At 52.3% G+C, this 17,435-nt stretch overlaps 4 protein-coding genes across 6 annotated transcripts; 2 read left to right on the top strand and 2 right to left on the bottom strand.

Moving 5' to 3' along the window:
- Positions 1-711: 711 nt before the first annotated feature.
- letmd1 (LETM1 domain containing 1) lies at positions 712-3,061 on the top strand. 3 transcript variants are annotated; one of them, XR_008412927.1, is made up of 9 exons: positions 712-903; positions 1,056-1,207; positions 1,293-1,408; positions 1,482-1,556; positions 1,629-1,815; positions 1,884-1,985; positions 2,057-2,209; positions 2,272-2,368; positions 2,435-2,480. XR_008412927.1 is itself a non-coding variant. In XM_053848983.1 (9 exons), the coding sequence occupies exons 1-9, from the start codon at positions 758-760 to the stop codon at positions 2,497-2,499; spliced, it is 1,101 nt and encodes a 366-aa protein (XP_053704958.1). In that variant the 5' UTR covers positions 719-757; the 3' UTR covers positions 2,500-3,061. The 3 variants fall into 3 exon arrangements, 1 of the variants encoding a protein (XP_053704958.1); XR_008412926.1 differs by having other exon boundaries at positions 719-903; positions 1,474-1,556; positions 1,884-1,989; XM_053848983.1 differs by having other exon boundaries at positions 719-903; positions 1,474-1,556; positions 2,435-3,061.
- Positions 2,933-7,553, bottom strand: cd63 (CD63 molecule). The gene is made up of 8 exons (XM_053849008.1): positions 7,218-7,553; positions 5,075-5,160; positions 4,001-4,189; positions 3,862-3,936; positions 3,699-3,797; positions 3,463-3,606; positions 3,306-3,389; positions 2,933-3,236 (listed from the first exon to the last, which is right to left on the bottom strand). Exons 2-8 carry the CDS (start codon positions 5,138-5,140, stop codon positions 3,171-3,173), a joined length of 723 nt encoding a protein of 240 aa, XP_053704983.1. The 5' UTR covers positions 5,141-5,160; positions 7,218-7,553; the 3' UTR covers positions 2,933-3,170.
- Positions 7,554-10,194: 2,641 nt separating this feature from the next.
- dazap2 (DAZ associated protein 2) lies at positions 10,195-13,655 on the bottom strand. The gene is made up of 6 exons (XM_053849022.1): positions 13,578-13,655; positions 13,417-13,492; positions 11,850-12,073; positions 10,790-10,908; positions 10,475-10,723; positions 10,195-10,398 (listed from the first exon to the last, which is right to left on the bottom strand). Exons 3-6 carry the CDS (start codon positions 11,860-11,862, stop codon positions 10,270-10,272), a joined length of 510 nt encoding a protein of 169 aa, XP_053704997.1. The 5' UTR covers positions 11,863-12,073; positions 13,417-13,492; positions 13,578-13,655; the 3' UTR covers positions 10,195-10,269.
- pou6f1 (POU class 6 homeobox 1) lies at positions 13,354-17,277 on the top strand. The gene is made up of 10 exons (XM_053848939.1): positions 13,354-13,944; positions 14,072-14,237; positions 14,307-14,443; positions 14,505-14,736; positions 14,799-14,974; positions 15,051-15,173; positions 15,243-15,479; positions 15,593-15,713; positions 15,771-15,936; positions 16,018-17,277. Exons 1-10 carry the CDS (start codon positions 13,819-13,821, stop codon positions 16,364-16,366), a joined length of 1,833 nt encoding a protein of 610 aa, XP_053704914.1. The 5' UTR covers positions 13,354-13,818; the 3' UTR covers positions 16,367-17,277.
- Positions 17,278-17,435: the final 158 nt, after the last annotated feature.

The raw sequence follows: 17,435 nt of genomic DNA, 5'->3' as shown, positions 1-17,435 counted from the left end.
TAGACACTCAAGCTCAATAGAGAAATTCAAAAATGAATAAAGTGAAGTATAACACGCCTCTATGGCTCCTTCAATGGGCCAAAATTCAAATGTGGAAGCATTAGCTCGCCACCGTTGACATTCATAATTAATTGCATTACATTTTTAACAGGTTAAATTGATTAATTAATTAATCATTAATTATTAATTAATCAAATTAACGCGTTAAAATGACAGCACTAGTCTTTAGAATTTTCACTTCAAAAGAAGCTATACTTAAAATGAGGAGCAGTTCAAGTCTCGTTTCCAAAACGAAAATAAAAAAATACACAATTCTCTGCTTTTACTATATACATTGGGATGATTTTGAAAGTCTTCCACAGATCTCCATCTGTCATGTCTGCTCACTGTTATCCATCAGGATGTCGACTTGTTTGTTTGTAAACCAATAAGTCCAGAACATATTTTGAATCCGGTCATGGGATCACGTCAGGTTGAAACAGGCAGAAGCCGAACTTTTTGACCAAAACACAACACAGTGTGTGCTGGTTTCTTCTTCGCATCTCAAGTGTGCGGTCCCGAGCGCTACCGCCATCTGCTGTCCATTTGAGCTCACTGCACTCGGAAGCATCCAGAAATTATGATTTTGAAATTGTGATATTGATGAAATGCGTGTAGGTGATAACCGTGTATTCAAAGGAACATTCCCGAAGCAAACGAGAGGCTTGGCAGAGGTCTTTACATTATGACGTAGGCGCCGTGACGTCAGCCGGCTGTCATGGCGCTGTCCTGTCCTGCTGTGTTTACCCGCCTGTCTCTGCTCCGGCTGAGTGTTTCCCGAGTGAACCCTCTCAGCAGCGCACTTTACTCCCACCAGCTTTCCTCCCCTCAGCGTTACGCCACTCTGGTTCCTCCTCTCTGCAGGTGAGGCCATTCTATTCCGCCCGTCCGCTCCGTTTTGGCCGCTGCTAAGCTAACAGTGTGTGTCAGTGACTGACGGAGGTGACACCGGCACGTTGACAGTTGGGGACGAATACGCTTGCAGTAGTCGGACACCGTCCCTCTCGTCCTTCCAGGTGGTCCTTGTGCAGGAGGTTCTCCTCTTCCGGGGTCCGGCCAGGCTTGGGTCGTTACTGGTCCAAGCTCCAGAGCATCAACAGCCGATATGAACGCTTCCTCCAGAAGAGATTCCCGCGCTTCTACGTGCTGTACCACACCTTTGTGGAGGGTAACACACACACACATTTGATGTGGTTTTTACTTGACCTCGCCAGTGGAAGCCATGCATCTCTCCTCACTGGCTCTTTCCTCAGGGTTCAAACTGTTGTTCCGAGATGCTAAAGAGGTGAGCAGAATCAAGGCCATGGCGAGAGCGCGGGGCCTGGCCTTCCAGGACCTGACGTACAGAGAGATGGAGACGCTGCGTCAGGTGACACACCAGAACACCGCAGCTTCCTTTAGTCCCACCTGGAGCAGCTGACATTGTCGCCCTAGTTCCGCAGAGACGTGATCAAAGCTGTCCCGCTGGTCCTCATCTCCATCCCCCCCTTCGCCAACTACCTGGTGTTTGTGCTGATGTGAGTCTGTCCTTAGTCCCGACCCGAGCCCAGCTCAGTCAACAAGCTTGTCCTATGTGGCGCCCCCTGCAGGTACCTCTTCCCCAGGCAGCTGCTCATCCCACACTTCTGGACACCCTCGCAGCGGCTGGAGTTCCGGAGGGTCTATCAGTCTCTGCGGAGGCAGCATCACCGCCCCCTGCTGGACCAGCTTCACAACAGCAGCCGCCATGTACGAGACCCCCAGATGAAGAGACGGCTGCAGCAGCTGTGCAGCAAGGTACCTGAATGCACCGCGGCCGTTTCAGTGAGTCGACGTCTGCCTCCTCCTCATGGTCTTCCTCCCAGGCCCAGGCTGGAACCAGGCCTCAAGCCTCGGAGGTCCTGGCCGTGCGCAGCCTCTTCTCCGGACCACCTCTGGGCATCGGCAGGCTGTCTGCGGATCAGATGGTCGGTGAGCATCCTGCCGACCCGGGCGTGCTTCCTGTCAGGTGACGTGCTTCTTCTCCTCCACCAATCAGAGGCTGATGAGCCAGCTGCTCTTCCTGACGCCCCGCCTTCCCAGCTTCCTGCTGGGCCACCGCCTCGACAGTCACGGCCGCGAGCTGCTCCAGCTGGACCGAGCGCTGAGCCGGCTCGGCATCCAGAACCTGAGCCAGTCTGAGCTGCAGCAGGTGGGCCATCTCTTCAGCAGATCATGTGACCAGCCCGCTCTAAACTCCGCCTCCCTCCACAGGCGTGTTTCCTGAGAGGCCTCAACGCCGACCAGCTCTCCGTGGACCAGAGCCGGGCCTGGCTGCACCAGTGGCTGGAGGTGTCCACGGTGCTTAAAGGTCTGGAATCGGACCACCAACCCTCGGGGCCCTGCTGCCTGCTCACGCTCTCTGCTTCGCCCCCAGACGCTGAGGTGTCGCTGCTGCTGCACAACATGCTCTTCTTCTCTCTGAACAAACGCCTCCAGTGAGCCGAGCTCCAGCTGGGCGGGACCAGGCTGCTGCCTCATCACACCAGCCGCTGCACTGAGCAACACTTGAAGATTTATTTATTTTACCCCCAGACACCACCAACCACCATCACCCGGACAAGCACGCGGCAAGTCACTTCACTCTCTGGACGTGAAGTGGCTTCTTCTCATCAGCTCATTCATTCAGTACTTATTTAAAGTGAGATGGGATTTATATATATATATATATATATATATATATATATATAACAGAATTAAAAGTCAAAAGCTTCTCTTGAATTAAAGAGGAAAAACCTTAAGCGCAAGTTATATATAGAAAAGCTTGTAATTCATTTCAATAGTGAGGATTCCTGCAGTCCCTGAATGCAGCACGATGCCAAACAGAACGTTGTTTTCTTGGCACTTGAGTTTACGCTACGCAGAGCGACAGCATGACGCACACGCCACTGACTTTTCTATTTTTTTATTGATATGATTTGCGGTTGTTCTGAATCATGTTTACCGTGTGGAATAAAGTAAAAAGTGTTGTACCGGCGGGTCGTTCATTAAAAACAGAAGCAGCGGTGAGGCGTCAGAACCAGAGGTGAGAGAGAAAGGAACGGAAACCGCGGACCAGAAACCTTCCTGTAGAGAGACGGCGATGGCTGGGGGACGGGGGGGGACTAGTGGGGTCACATGACCTCGTAGCCACTGCGGATGCCTCTCATCAACACGCAGGCGAACACCACGCCCAGGAGCTGAGGGGAAACACAGCGGGTCAGTCGCACCAGAGGAGGGCGCTGTGCTCAGGATGGCGGGAATCGTACCTGCAAGGCAGCGATGACGATGGCGGCCACGATCACCCACAGGATGTTTTTCTTCAGCAGCTCTTCTAAGACGTCATGGCAGCCCTGCGACACACGCAGGAGAGGTGAGTAGTCTCTTCTGCCCCCTGCAGGCCAGCAGCACCACCACCAGACTCACCTGCTGGTAGACCTTGGTCTTGTCGGTCATGGCCCCGACGCCGCAGCCCGTGCTCTCTTTTATGCAGCACGAGTCGGGGACGGTGTTTTCCTGACTGGAGTAGCTCCTCCAGTCGGACGAGCTGTTGACGCCGCAGCAGTGCAGCTGGAGGGACGGCAGAAGGGGTGTGCGTGTGTGAGTGTCCAGGATGTGTGTGTTGTGTAAAGGCGGTGGTGGCGCTCTGAGCAAACACTTACGCCCTGCTGCAGCTTGTCCACACTGTCCCTGAACTCAGCAGAGCTGGAGTTGTACTTGGAGATCATCTCGGTGAGGCTGCTCTGGACCACCACGGACAGCTGACACACACACACAGGGGTGAGTCGCCCCCTCGGCACCTCAGGCTCCAGTGCGGCTCCTCACCTTGTTCCTGAAGACGTAGCCGGCGATGGCGGCGGCGATCTCCACCAGGATGATCAGGCTCACCAGGATGGCAAACTGGACACCACAGCGGTTATGAGACACTTGTCAGAACAGCAGCGTGCGGCGGTGGCAGCGTTACCGTGGTAACCATGCAGTAGTTCTCCTTCCAAGCGCCGCAGCAGCCGAAGAACGCGATGAAGAAGATGACCACGCCCACGATGATGACCACGATGGGGCCCCCGGACGCCGAGGCGTCCTCAATCAGCAGGGTGTTGTGTAGCGCCACCTGGGCCAGGATGCCGATCACGATCAGCGCCAGGCCGCACACCTGGACGCACAAGGCTTTCGGGTCAGGAGCCAGAGTGGATTCAGCCACAGTTCAGAACACGTGGGATTCATTGTGACAAGCAGCATCATTCACTCAGTCATCACCACAAAGCTGAAGAACAAAGAAGATAAAGGACTCGGCGGCTCAAACCAGAACATCGAGTCCAGACACAAACAATCCCCCGTGTTCAGTGGGAACTCGGGGTCTGTTCACCTTCAGTCACCCTCGCACCTCCACATCCCCGCAGCCATGCCCAACACTCGCAGTGAAGTTTCTGTTTAACTTTTGTGTCTTTCCTTGTTTAATACTTCATTAAATGTGTGATGAATTGACAATATAAACCCAGGGCAGTCTCATTATTCCAGCTTTTACATCGTCCTTTGATGTTTCATAATCTATATTGGAGCTGAGTGACGTGTGAGGAGTCAAAACTGGGACGTGGACGGGTCATGTGACGGGTCACATAACACTTTTACAGTCAAATCTGGTCACAAGACTAAAATCCACCACACCGGTCAGGAGACGGGCGTGTGTGCGGGCATGTTTTGCCATACTTGTGAGGACCAAGTCTTGACAAGCCACCTTCTTGTGAGGACATTTTGGTCAGTCCACATAGAGTTTCGAGGGTGAAAATGTAAAAAGAAAAAATGGGTGATTATAACTGGGTTCAGCTGAGCCATGTGTTTTGGAGGGTCTGGTTTAGGGGGAGAGGATGGGGAAAGAGTGATGGCCAGGAGAGGTCCTCACAAGGACAGCAAAACAAACGTGTGGAGGTGTGTGTGTGACCATCAGATTTCCACAGCATCATGAGGCGACTTCACCACGGACAGGAAAGTCCCGCAGCCCAGCGGTCAGTGGTCACCATGGTGACACTGCATGACTCACCCAGAAGATGAAGTTGAAGAAGAAGAGCAGGAACTTGACACATTTCATTCCCCCCTCGACGCCCATGGCTGCTCCACGTCCTGGTCCTAAGGAGGCAAAGGTTCCGGGTCACAGAGGTCAGCGCGATGCCAGGGAATTCTGCTGAGTCATCTAAAAGCCCTGTCATCAACACAGGCCCGTATCGGATCAGACATCTGTGGCGCTGCGCGGTGATTGGACTCGGATCACACGGGTCACATGGTCCCGGGCCTCTAACACACACGGCTCGTTGCCACCGTTGGTCCTGCTCTGGCGCCAAGAGGGTCGGCGAGCTGATGTGTCCGTGAGGTTCCTGAGCCAGAGCGCTGCGTGTGTGGGAGGGGCTTACGTTGGGTCTGGATTAGTCACAGTCATATGAGTGTCACTCTGATGAACGTCAACACATCAACGCATGTGGGGTTGAAGAGTGGAAGACTTGGGGTCAGAGGTCATGGGAGCCCCCTGGTGGACACTCTGGTTCACTCATTCATGATGAGGCAGCTGAGCTGCAGGACCTGCTGCGAACTCCTCCTTAAGTCTCCTGACATTTGCCGTGCTAATCGTCTCCACAACTTGTGATCGGCGGCGTCTGAACCGAGTGATATTTAAACACCGACATCAGTCATCGTGAACTTATTACGACGCTTATTTTCACCTTCCGCTGCAGCCCGCCACACGACCAGCATTCCGTCTGGACGCGCAGATCTGAAGGCGTCGGCAAACAGGAGGTTATTTTTAGAAGTGATCATCTGAAGTTCTGATGGAAGCTACCAAACTGGCTGGGACATGAGGCGCAGGGCTGGCGAGGTGTGTGTGTGGACCATGTAGTGGTGTTCCATGTGACAGCAGCGCAAACAAAGGCTTCATCTTATTGACTCTCCAGTCACATCACTGACGTGACTTGCTTCCAGTTAAGCTGTGTGGGACTTGGACCAGTCGTGGAGGACCTTGTCCTCATCCCAGCCACTTCTGAGGGGCGCGTCCATCTCTGGTGACTCGCTCGGACAGAGCGGCTCCTCTGATGCTGATGCAGTCCCATCTGTGACATCAGGACCATTTTCGGTCCAACATCTTTACCAGGCAGAAGCCTGGAGCACACCCAGACACTGCCGTCGCTCTGCCACGAGTCACGACGCCCAGCTCTGCTACAAGACTCGACACCCAGCTCTGTGACTCGGCGCCCAGCTCTGAGACTCGGCACTCAGCTCTGCGACGAGTCTCCATGACCAGCTCCGCAACACGACGAGTCTCGGCGACTCGGCGCCCAGCTCTGCGAGTCTGAGTGGGACTCCACTTGCTGGTAAAAGCATGACTGAAATGTGACACACTTCCTTCCTGAATGACACAAGTCTTTCACGACTTCACATCCTCAAACAAGCAGCAGCCGTGACTCGAGTCAGAGGACGGCGAAGTGACAGCATCAGGCCACTCACTGAAGAGGAAGTGGTTTACGTGGAAGCTGACAACACAATGGTGCACTTGAACCTCGCAGCGATCCGACACACGGCACCTGGCGGGAGCTGAGAGGAGCTTCCTCAGAGGCAGAAACTCAAACAGAACCGGGCTCTGGGCCGTCGCCTCTTGGTTTGGCTTGACGGAGGCGCGACCCCGTGCCCTTTCAGATGAAGCAGAAGCCACTGAACACAACACAGAGATGTCATGACACTGGCCACACTCATATTCCACTATGTAACGGAGTTTCTCGTTTGAGATTATTAAAGTATCGATTTTTAAAGTGCACTTTGTCTCACCCAAATTAGACTTCACTGTTATGATGGTGCTGCCGTGACCAAATCGGGCTCCTGTGACGTCAACGACTGGGTGTAAAGTGTTAAGTTGTCGGACTTAAACACAACACGAGCGGTGACGTGAGGGCGACCTGACGAAAGCGCCGCGGCCGAAGCCCGTCGGCCCTCTGGAGCCACCACAGCAGCGCTTTTGTTCTCGGACTCCCGTGGGAAACACCACCATCGTTCAATTCGACAGTTTAACACAATTAGTCCAAAACAAACACTCGGCCGCAGGTTCTTTTTGTTGTCCGTGAACGCACCACCGCACGGCCGAGCTAACGGAAAAGTTTGAAAACCGAAAACATTCGGCGGGATTTTTATTTTAAACTTCCTACCTTGGTTCAGAAGCTCGTCAAACCGTCGATGAAAGAGGAAGCAGACAGAATGGTGAAGTTTAGCAACGCTTGTGGTTAGTGTTGCTCCCTGCTGTCTCCACCTCCCGCTACACCTCCGTGCTGCCTTCAAGAACCCCGTCAAGCCACGCCCCTCTTTCCTCTCAGTGACGCAAAAGTGATGATCGAACCGTTGAACTCATTTTATAAATAACAAGCGACACATTTCTCAGGAAAAAGATGATGCTGCTTCCCATTCACGGTGCATTTACTGTCATCACTGTCGCTTTCTCATGTTACAAGGCAACGTTATGAGTGAAGTTACACAATTGTATTCAACAAAGGACGAGAAAGTCCATTTGTCCCGCGTGTTTTTTTCCCGAATCCTGGTGCCTTCACGGATCCTCGCCGGCGACTCGTGTTTGCTCAGAAATGTTTGCCGCTCAGCGTCGTCCCCGGACCTTTGTCCGTGACCTGAGTGTTTCCACCTGCCGACGCCCGTCTGCCGTCAAGTCGCATGAAGAAGAGCCAGCAGGACATTCTGACGCGGCCAGAAGCGGCTGGCGGTTTATTTTAATCTTGATTTAAATACACACAAATACATATGCAATATGTGTCTTGTGCTTGAATTCGTCTCAGTAATCGTACTGTCAGTGGTGACTTTCCCAATTGATAATCGGTGTTTTTTTACATACATTAAAAATAAAAAAATCATGTTTTTATATTTGAACTTGAGAAATTCTTTTTTATCAGAAGAAATTGAATGGCGCCTTTAAATGTATGGTCTTTTACAGAATTCCGTGTCAAATGTTTTCCCCAGGTGAATGTGTGTGTGTGCGCAGGGTCAGCTGGAGTCTGGCGCTGACTTTGAGCAAGGCGGGGTTGACCACCACATGAGAACAGAGAACACAGTCTTGTTTCAAATTTCCAAAATAACCTTTATTCTAAACTTACATTTGAATCCTTAAGTTTAGTATAAAAAAGTTAAGTGCACCGAAGTCTGCAGCGACACTCGTCTCCATAGTAACCAACTGCACAAACATCACAAAAGAAAAAAGCCAGAAACTCCCGACACGCGCTCGTGTCGCTGAACATGGTCTCTCTCTCTCTCACACACACACACATTCACACGCACGCGCTCTGACGAGCTTTACCAGCTGTGACCACGACGGTGACCCCCAGGTCACCCAGTCATCTCAGGAGCGTCAAGACTTTCACGGAACTGCACTTTTAAATCGTCGCTTTCTCTTTAAAATCAACGTCTGAGTTGGGCCATCATCAAGGAAAAAACATTAAAAAGATCGATTCATTTTGCTCATAACCTCACTTCCGCTTTAACACCAAATGGCGTCGGCTGATAAGGATCCGAAACACGTGAAGAAGTCAGCACATTTCAGTATTTTTGACTGAAAAACTTTCAGGACTTGACACATGTCAGCCTCGATGTTCGTCAATATTGACTTTCCTCACTGATGTTCTTGCACTAAATAAGATTTCATGTGATTATTGGTTTGATTGACGAGGTGTGTCAATATTTGCCGAGTCAGCAAACACACTGATCTGGACGACGTCAGCAGTTCCGGGTCACAGCTGCTAAAGACGGAGAGGCGGTCGGATACCCAGAGACACGGGCGGACGACAGACGCGGAAGGGAACGGAGCGTTTCCCGCGGCAGCAGAAGCGGAGCCGCGCCGTGGGCGGTCGGGTCGGAGACAGCGCTCGGGCTCGTGTCACTGACTGGCGACCTACGAGCCGCAGCCCAGGGGCTGTGTGTGGGTCACGTCAGTGGGAAAACATGTTCACCAAGTTGTTTTGAGCTCGTGAAACACGTCACCTCAAATGACAAAATTGTTATTGTAGTTACCAGCCGCTGCCAGTGGGCGGCAGTGCTGCTCCACTTATTGACGTCGAGCAGAGCGTCACTTGGTTCTGATTGTCTCGACGTGTGAAACGAGCTCCGTCCACGGATGAGCTCCGACTCTTCTGCCGCGGACAGCGTTCACTCTAAAAACAGACCGGAAGACAGAGCTCCTGCGGAACCAACTCCAGCGCAGAAGTTTCCTCCTCAGTGCATCTCAGAGTTTCCACAAAAAAAAGGTGCAAAATTGGCAGCAAAACAAACATTTTGTTCAAATCTTTGGAAGGAATCTTTAAAGACAAGAGAGCAGCTCAGTAATGTTGGTTCTAAAGGTGGTGTTGAGCAGGAGTCTAAAGAAACAGTGCATCAGATTATTGCAGGTTTAAATTGTGGTTTAAATTTAAAGGGATGTTTCTCTCCTGGTTTCTTGTCTTTAAAGCTCAGCAAATGAAAAACACCAGTGAACACAAAACCAGGAAATCCAGTGTGAACCGACAGCAACAAAACTGTCTGGGTATCCGACAAGAACGACAGCCAGCTTCTGCTTCTTTCCTTTACTGACGTTAATAGAGTGGAGGGTGCGGCGCCCCCCAGTGCTCTTTGGCACTTCACTATGATCAACTACACCCAGCGAGGTACAATAACCCACTTTGATACGTTTGTTTTCCGGTCCGTTTGTCAACATTTATCAAATCAAGTTTGAGAACACGAAGAGTTTCTGCGTTTCACAGTGAAGCAGCTAATCTAGAGCGCAGCTTGGACACGGCGCAGCAGCCGCCGCCGGTCACTCCAGCAACTGTCAGGAAGCAACAGCACCAGCACATGATCATGATTGAAGCATCATGTACTGCTGTCAGTGAACCATCTGAGCAGGAGGCGCAGCCGTCTGGCGTCGCCCCCTGATCTAACTCACCACATTCCTAAGAGTTACTTGAGCGAGTGGCACGTCTGCCGCACATGTTCATGATCCGGTTCAAAGGTTTGGGGTCACCCAGGCCCGACGAGCCGATGAAGGAACGACAACACCAATGTTGAATAGTCGAGAAGAATCGTCACAAGTGGAGTACTGTACCTTGAACAAGGGCTCTACAATATTACATTCCGTTAGGTGATATCAGTATTGTGGCGGGCGGCGGCCCGGCGGAGGCGCAGGAGAGGGGAGGGGGTGGGGCTTACGTGGAGCGGGTGCAGTTGGTGTTACCAGATGGTGTAGCCTCCGCTGGAGCCGCCCAGGAAGAAGTTGTTCTTGCGCTGTGTCATCATCACGTTGGCGCCCTGCATGGCAGCGAGCTGGGCGGCGTTTGGGGGGTGACCCGGGGGAGGGGGCTGCGGGGGGAGAGCACAGGTCATGCATGAGGAGAGGAGGAGAGGTGAGGTCAGGTGGCGCTGTTGCGGTACTCACAGGGATGGACACGCTGCTGCCTGCTGTGAAGCGAGCGCCGGCGTCAAAGCCCCCCTCAACCATCACCGTGGAGCCCGGTGGGTAGACAGGACCCATGGAGTAGTAGGCCATGGGAACATTCTGTCCCACCGGCGCCACCTGCATGTGCGGCTGCATGGGCATGTAGACCTGAGCTCCGGGGTAGTGCGAGGACATCTGAGGCACCTGACCGCTCACCTGCGGGGGAAGCATGTACCTGGGCTGGTAGATCTGAGGAGACATGGGACGCGTGTGAGACAGAGCCGCGCGGCGCGTCACATGAGGTGGCGCGGCTACCTCAGAGTAGGCGGGGGGAGTGTCAGAGTAGGGCGGAGCCTGAGGAGACATTTGCATAGCAGGAGGGTACGCAGCCGCAGAGCTCTGCTGAGGGTACACGCTCTGCTGAGGGTACGAACCTGGAAGCAGAACAAAAAAGTCCTGGTTTTACTACATTCATCATGAAAACACCAAACAGAAGCACGTCACTGCAGAGGGAGGCTCGGTGACAGTCCACGTAAAACCCAAATTTTTTACCTCTGAATATGGCTGAGGTGCAATGACACGTTCTATTAAAGATTAAAATGATTTGTTTGATGCCACAGCTGACAGAAAGAAATGGCATCTAAGATGAAACCAAAAACTGTTCTTCTTCACTTACACACATAAACACTCATGAATGCATTACATCCAAGAATCTGAAGACTGTAATGACAGATGTTTCTCTCCTGTATCCAGCAGATTCACAGGAACCTGTCTGAGAATGGTCCTGCATGAACAGCCAGGTGAGGCGGCTGCACACGCACGGCTGATAAATACATTCTCAGACGAGACACAGTCAAAAGACCAATGCCAGTTCACTACACCACACATTAAAAATCTGGACACGAGCTTCTGACCTGGGCACATAAACCAGACAGATTAACTCCGGTCAAAATGTTGAAATGAAGAGTGAAATTTCCCGAGCAGCGCGGCTGACAGGTCACCTGTGATTTCCCTTTGTCTGGTCGCCAGGTTGAAAGAAGTCAAGAAGCTCAGCGTGTCGCGACATGGAAATGTAAACACTTGACTGATGCCGGGAGGCGATGGCGCATTGACGGACTGATTTTACGTGTTTAAATGAGCGAGGATTGCGGCGGCCAGGACAGAGATCCTGCTGTCTTTGTCCTAATTTCGGGTCAACTCAGGTCGTCTGAGCGAGACGCGAACACGCGACAACCGCGGCATCCACGAAATGGTCGCCCGAGGTTTCAGTTTCACGCGCAGATCTGACCGTTTCATGAAAAGAGGATTTTTTTATTGCCGCCTGCAGCCGAGTGAGAACTGTAGCGTCATGTGAAAAGAACGTCATCGTCGTTACCTTTGTTGTTCATGTCTGTGGTTCGTACTGGTTCTGGCTTCGTCTCGAGATTCTGCTTCTCCGTGTCTTCGCAGAGCGGGTTCGGTTCTGAGCGGGTCTCGTCTCGGCCTGGTAAACAGATTAGTGACAGCCGTCCACTTCCGTGTTTTCAGCCTCTTGTTGTTGTGGACGTGGTGCGTCACTTCCGCTCAGAGACTCTCGGAAGTGGTTACGTCATCGTCTTTCTGCAGTGGAAAAGTGTCGGAGGAAAAAGATGAATTTGGGAAACGTCACCAAGACAGAGAAGAGTTGAGAGAAAGAAAAGAGAAAGTAGAAGATTTAATGGTCCTTGGTACATCGATCTGTCACTGACACTTCAGGGACTAATGTGGGGCGAGGAAAACACTAGGGGCCAGTGTGAGGCCCCTCACGCCACTTTTAAAGTACGTCCAACAACAATAATCAGGCCCCTTTAAATGACCTGAGGTTGCAGGGGCAGCAGTGGGAATAAAGGGGCCCAGACGTCCTTCTCTCCTCCTGGAGCTTGTGGTTCATTTGGTCAGCCTAAAACTGCTGAGGCGAGAGCAGCCTTCCAGCCTCTATACCTTCTCCACCAGTGATGCAGAATCTTCACGACTGTCATAAGTCAGTCTGAGGAATATGGTCTGAGAGACACGCCACTGGCAAAACAACAAAGCCAAACACCAAAATAAAATAACTGGACTAACAAGTCATGTGGCGCAGTCTACCACAGAAACAAACACAGAGAAAGCCGCTTAAAAACAAAACAAAACGCCGGCTGACCTGAGGAGACTTGCACTCGCCAGACTGCGCCAGACAGAGACCCCAACTCGTCAGCGCGGACATTTATTATGCAGCGCGGCAGCAGGCGCCCTCCTCCGGTGTACTGTCTCTTTAAGAGCCGCTGGCCGCTCTCGGCTCCGGCAGACATTTTTCAATGCAAGATTTTTTTCTTGCATAAATTATGCTCATGACGTAGTGCGAAAAAGAGTCAAATTGGCGCATAATGGCGTGATTTCGCCGCGGAAAGATGGTTTGGAGGAAGATTCGGGAGAGTTGAGACGAGACGGAGACTTGCGTCATTAAATATTCAGAGAACTGTCGCTTCGGACGCCGAGAGCCTTCTTATCAATGCAAATGCGTCTTTTGTGCGGATCTGTCTGGAGCTGAGCTGAATTTTTAATGATGTGACCCAAAAGATCCGCGACACGGAGCTCCTGAGCCGCCAACAGAACCGGAAACGCGCAGTTTGTGTGCGGTAAGTCGAGTAATGAGCCGCGACACTGCGGAGGAAATGACTCGGTTAATATGCAATGTTCGTAATTAGCATAATTTATATATTTATGACAAACACGGGAAATGCATCATCTCGGGTCGCGAAGCCTGGGAGTGATCGGGATCGAGTGTCTGCGTGGCCGATGGGGTGCAGTCTGAGTCTGGAAGTGACCGAGACGGCGAGACTTGAGGCGGGCGGGTTGGGGGTGGGGAGTCCGCGGACACACGCTCAACTTCTGACAGATCCTCCGCTGTCATGGCGCTCTCGAGTGCACGGAGGAGTCCAACTCACCTGAAGTGAAGGGTGGCCGTGTCTGAGCAAGTGAAGCTCCACAGGGCCTGGAGTTAGGCCCCTTCAACTAGTCTGCCTGCCGGGACCAAAATAGAGCGGATATAAATACGTGTTGTTTGCAGTCTTCACAAGTCAACATGTTGCTGCCAGAGTTTTCACACCAGTGTGTTCAGTTTCACGGTTGCCATGAGCCTGCAACCTGTGGCTCAGAGACCTTGTCTGGCTCTGTCCACACCGAGGTCGGGTCCTTGTGAAGTGGCTTTGCCTTTTTTCTTTAAAGACAGTTCCTTATCTCACTGTGGCTGCAGATCCCTGGATCTGAGGTCAAACAGTCAGGGACATTACTTCCTTGTACGCAGAAGGAAATAATGTCGCTGTAAAACAAACTGAAATCGAGATTTTATGATGTACGGAAAGTCTAATGTGCTTCGTGGAATCTGTATTCCCAGGATGCCGCTGGGCGCCAGACGAAGCATGAGCACCTCCGGTTCTTCTGTGAAAAATGAGCCACTGACGGTGAATGAGCAGGTAAAGCCAAGGTCACTCCAGGTCGGAGGCGCATTGTTCAGTGAGCCCATCAGTTCAGATGCACTCACTGATGTGACAGATGTTTGAACGTGTGCAGAGCGGGTTCCTCACCTCCTCTCCTGTGCAGGTGATAGTCATGTCGGGTCAGGAGACCATTCGTGTCCTGGAGGTGGAGGTGCCGCCATCGTTGGAAGTGAAGAGCGAGTCCAAGTTGGAGCGTCGGGTGGACCCTGACAAGATGGATGCTGTGCATACTCAGGCCCAGGCGCAGGACCAGGCCATGGCAGCAGTCGGTGAGACACGGCAGGCCAGGACGATGGAGGTCCTCTGGTCTGTCCTCACCAGCTCATGTTCTCCTGCAGCTGACACGCAGGTGGTGTCAACAGAGGCTCCGCCCATGGCTATCCCAACTCCGACGCCCCCGGTTCCTGTGTCGCCCACTCAAGCGCACACCGCTGCTGCTGCAGCCACGCCCATCACTGTCCAGAGCTGTCCACAGGTACCACTGTCATCCATCGCGGTTGTGCTTCCACTCCCAGTCCTGATGGTATCTGACCCAGGTCCTGACCCAGGAGAGCCTGGCCTCCCTGATGACCGGCATGTTGGCCCAGACCAACTCTCTGGCGTCACCCCTCCTCATCCCTCTGAGCATGGCGGGCTCCCTGGGTGGTCAGGGGGCTCTGGCGCTTCTCACCCTGCCCAACACCAACATGGCCACCATCCAGAGCCTGGCCGCAGCTGTGGCCACGCCCACCAGCGGCCTGTTGAAGCTGCCGTTCAGCGGCCTGCCAGGTAGATGCACAACCACCGTGTCTCTGGAGCGTGCTCACTCCTGCTTGTGTGTGACGGTCCAGGTGCCGCCATCTTGAACTCGGTCCAGAACGCTCAGCCGCTGTTCCAGTCGCTGCAGAGCGCGGGCGTGCAGCCGCAGGTCAGTGGCGCTCAGCTCCCAGTTGCCACCACGGCACCTCAGCCCAGCATCTCTGTGGCGGCCCTGCCGACGGCCGGGCTGTCCATCAACCCAGCCATCGTGAGTCCCGCCTCCTCTTCTTGCCTTCTTCCACTCCTGCTCTGTTCACCCCCCTCTATGGTCATGCGACCATCAGATCAGCGCCGCCTCGCTGGGAGCACAGACGCCGTTCCTCAGCTCGCTCACCTCAACCCCAATCATCACTAATGCCAGCATGGCGGGCATCACTGGGCAGATCATCACCAACGCCCAGGGCCAGGTGGGTCAGCTGCTTCTGCCCCCTGCTGGTAACCCCGCACTCCGGTTCTCATGTGTATCTTCGCTGCAGGTTGTTGGGACATTGCCGGTGCTGGTAAACCCAGCCTCCCTGACTGGAGGTGGCGCGGCACCCGCCCTGCCTCTCCAGGGCCTTCAGGTGCAGACTGTGGCCCCCCAGCTGCTGGTCAACACTCAGGGCCACATCATCGCAGCAGTGGGCAACGGAGCTGCCCCCTCTGTGGCAACGACCGCTGCTGTCCTGCCCAAAACTGCCGCCCCACCCATCCCGTCCAAACCCAGCACACAGGTACGATCCAGGAGGTCACACTCTGGTGCATTTCCACTGGGTATCATCGAACCTGGGGGCCTTGAGAGATCTGGTTATTGGAGAGTTGTGGTGACCCGCTTGTGTGTTTCTAGGCAATGGTCACGGCTGTCACTCAAACTCCGGTGGCCATTGCCCCAAACCCGGCTCAAAAGCCCGGCTACAGCAGCGGCCCGCTGAACCTGGTGGACATGGTGAAAGCGGGCGAGCTCAGCAGTAAGTCCTGACCAGTGCTCGGGTCCAGCCATGTGTGGTGACCTTTTCATCTTCCAGAAACACAGAAACTTGGTTCGGACGAGGGGATCAACCTGGAGGAGATCCGCGAGTTTGCCAAGAATTTCAAGATCCGCCGGCTGTCCTTGGGACTGACCCAGACTCAGGTGGGCCAGGCGCTGACCGCCACCGAGGGTCCAGCCTACAGTCAGTCTGCCATCTGCAGGTCAGTCATTTTTTTATATCTTCAGAACCTCATTGTCAGCAGGACTCACAAGCTTCTGCTGCGAAACCCGGTGTATCCCAGATTCGAGAAACTGGACATCACCCCCAAAAGTGCCCAGAAGCTGAAGCCGGTGCTGGAGAAGTGGCTGGCCGAGGCGGAGCACTGGAACCAGAAGGGCCAACAGGACCTGATGGAGTTTGTTGGTGGAGAACCATCAAAGAAGCGAAAGCGTCGCACCAGCTTCACGCCGCAGGCCATCGAAGTCCTCAACTCCTACTTCGAGAAGAACGCACTGCCCACCGGCCAGGAAATCACACAAATCTCACGGGAGCTTAATTATGACCGCGAAGTGGTCCGAGTTTGGTTCTGCAACCGGAGACAGACTCTGAAGAACACCAGCAAGATCAACGCTTTCCAGGTGTCGCTGTGACTCACCTGAGAGATCTTTGAAGGAAGAGCTCTGACAAGAACTGCCACGATGACGTTGCTGATGCTGAATCAGATGCTTGGTGACTCTGTGGAGACGAGAACATTTCATGAAGAACATTGGCAACTGAGCTGGGCTGCCCGCCTGCTACTCCACCCATCGGGAGCCGGCACAAATGAGTCGCGTGGAAGTTTCTATGTGGGATCATCCAATGATCCAGGTCACATTTGCATGACTCATCAGTTATTGAACTACTGATGAGTTTGCAATTTTCTAACCCTGAGCAGATGACTCTTGTCTTGAAACCATTTTAAGTAAAAAGAAAGACATTTATTCATGTTGTTTATTGAGGTTTTACAGTGAAAGTTTGGAGACATCAAGAGTGTTATGAATTTGAAATTTAATCATGACATAAAATGACCTAGTTAAATGCATCAAATTAATAAGTTTATTGAGAATTATTTTTAAATGCATTTGGATTTTTCCTCAGACAAAGGAGAGGTGCGTGTAACGATATGCAGTAGTGTGAGTGTGTGTGTGTGTGTCACAAAAGCAGGAAGCCCTTCATAGTAAATTCTCAAAGAATTTGATAAAGCCAAGTCAGAATTTACAAACTTGTAAAATATTTTTGGAACAATACAGAATCACATTGATTTGGCTTGTTTGTTGGTAATGTTCATGTCATGACTGTTGTGTAATTATTTGTATTGTTTTAACATGCTTGCACTTTAACCATGACAGGAGTGATACAAGGTATTTTCTCAACTTACACGTAATATTAACAAGCTTATTTCCAGAAATGAGTATTCAATGGGACAATTATTATGTCATATCTGTTTTAATGCAGTGAATGGAATAATGTTCAAGACTTTAATGTACTTTTATTTAAACAAGCAAATAAAAACTTTTTATTAACTGCATAATCTCCATGCTCATTTGTAACGCAGTTGTGGGTGAACGCTATACGTCGTAAGGGGCGTGTCTTGAGCCTCAGAACATGAGCCTAACTTTGGACGCCTGAAACCTGGAGGAGTGCAGTGAGACCAGCGGCGCGGTCTGTGATGTAAACACA

Source organism: Synchiropus splendidus, chromosome 18 (genome assembly GCF_027744825.2).
Source record: "Synchiropus splendidus isolate RoL2022-P1 chromosome 18, RoL_Sspl_1.0, whole genome shotgun sequence".
NCBI lineage: Eukaryota > Metazoa > Chordata > Actinopteri > Syngnathiformes > Callionymidae > Synchiropus > Synchiropus splendidus.
Note: the sequence above shows the minus strand (reverse complement) of the source record. Positions and strands in the feature narration are given on the sequence as shown.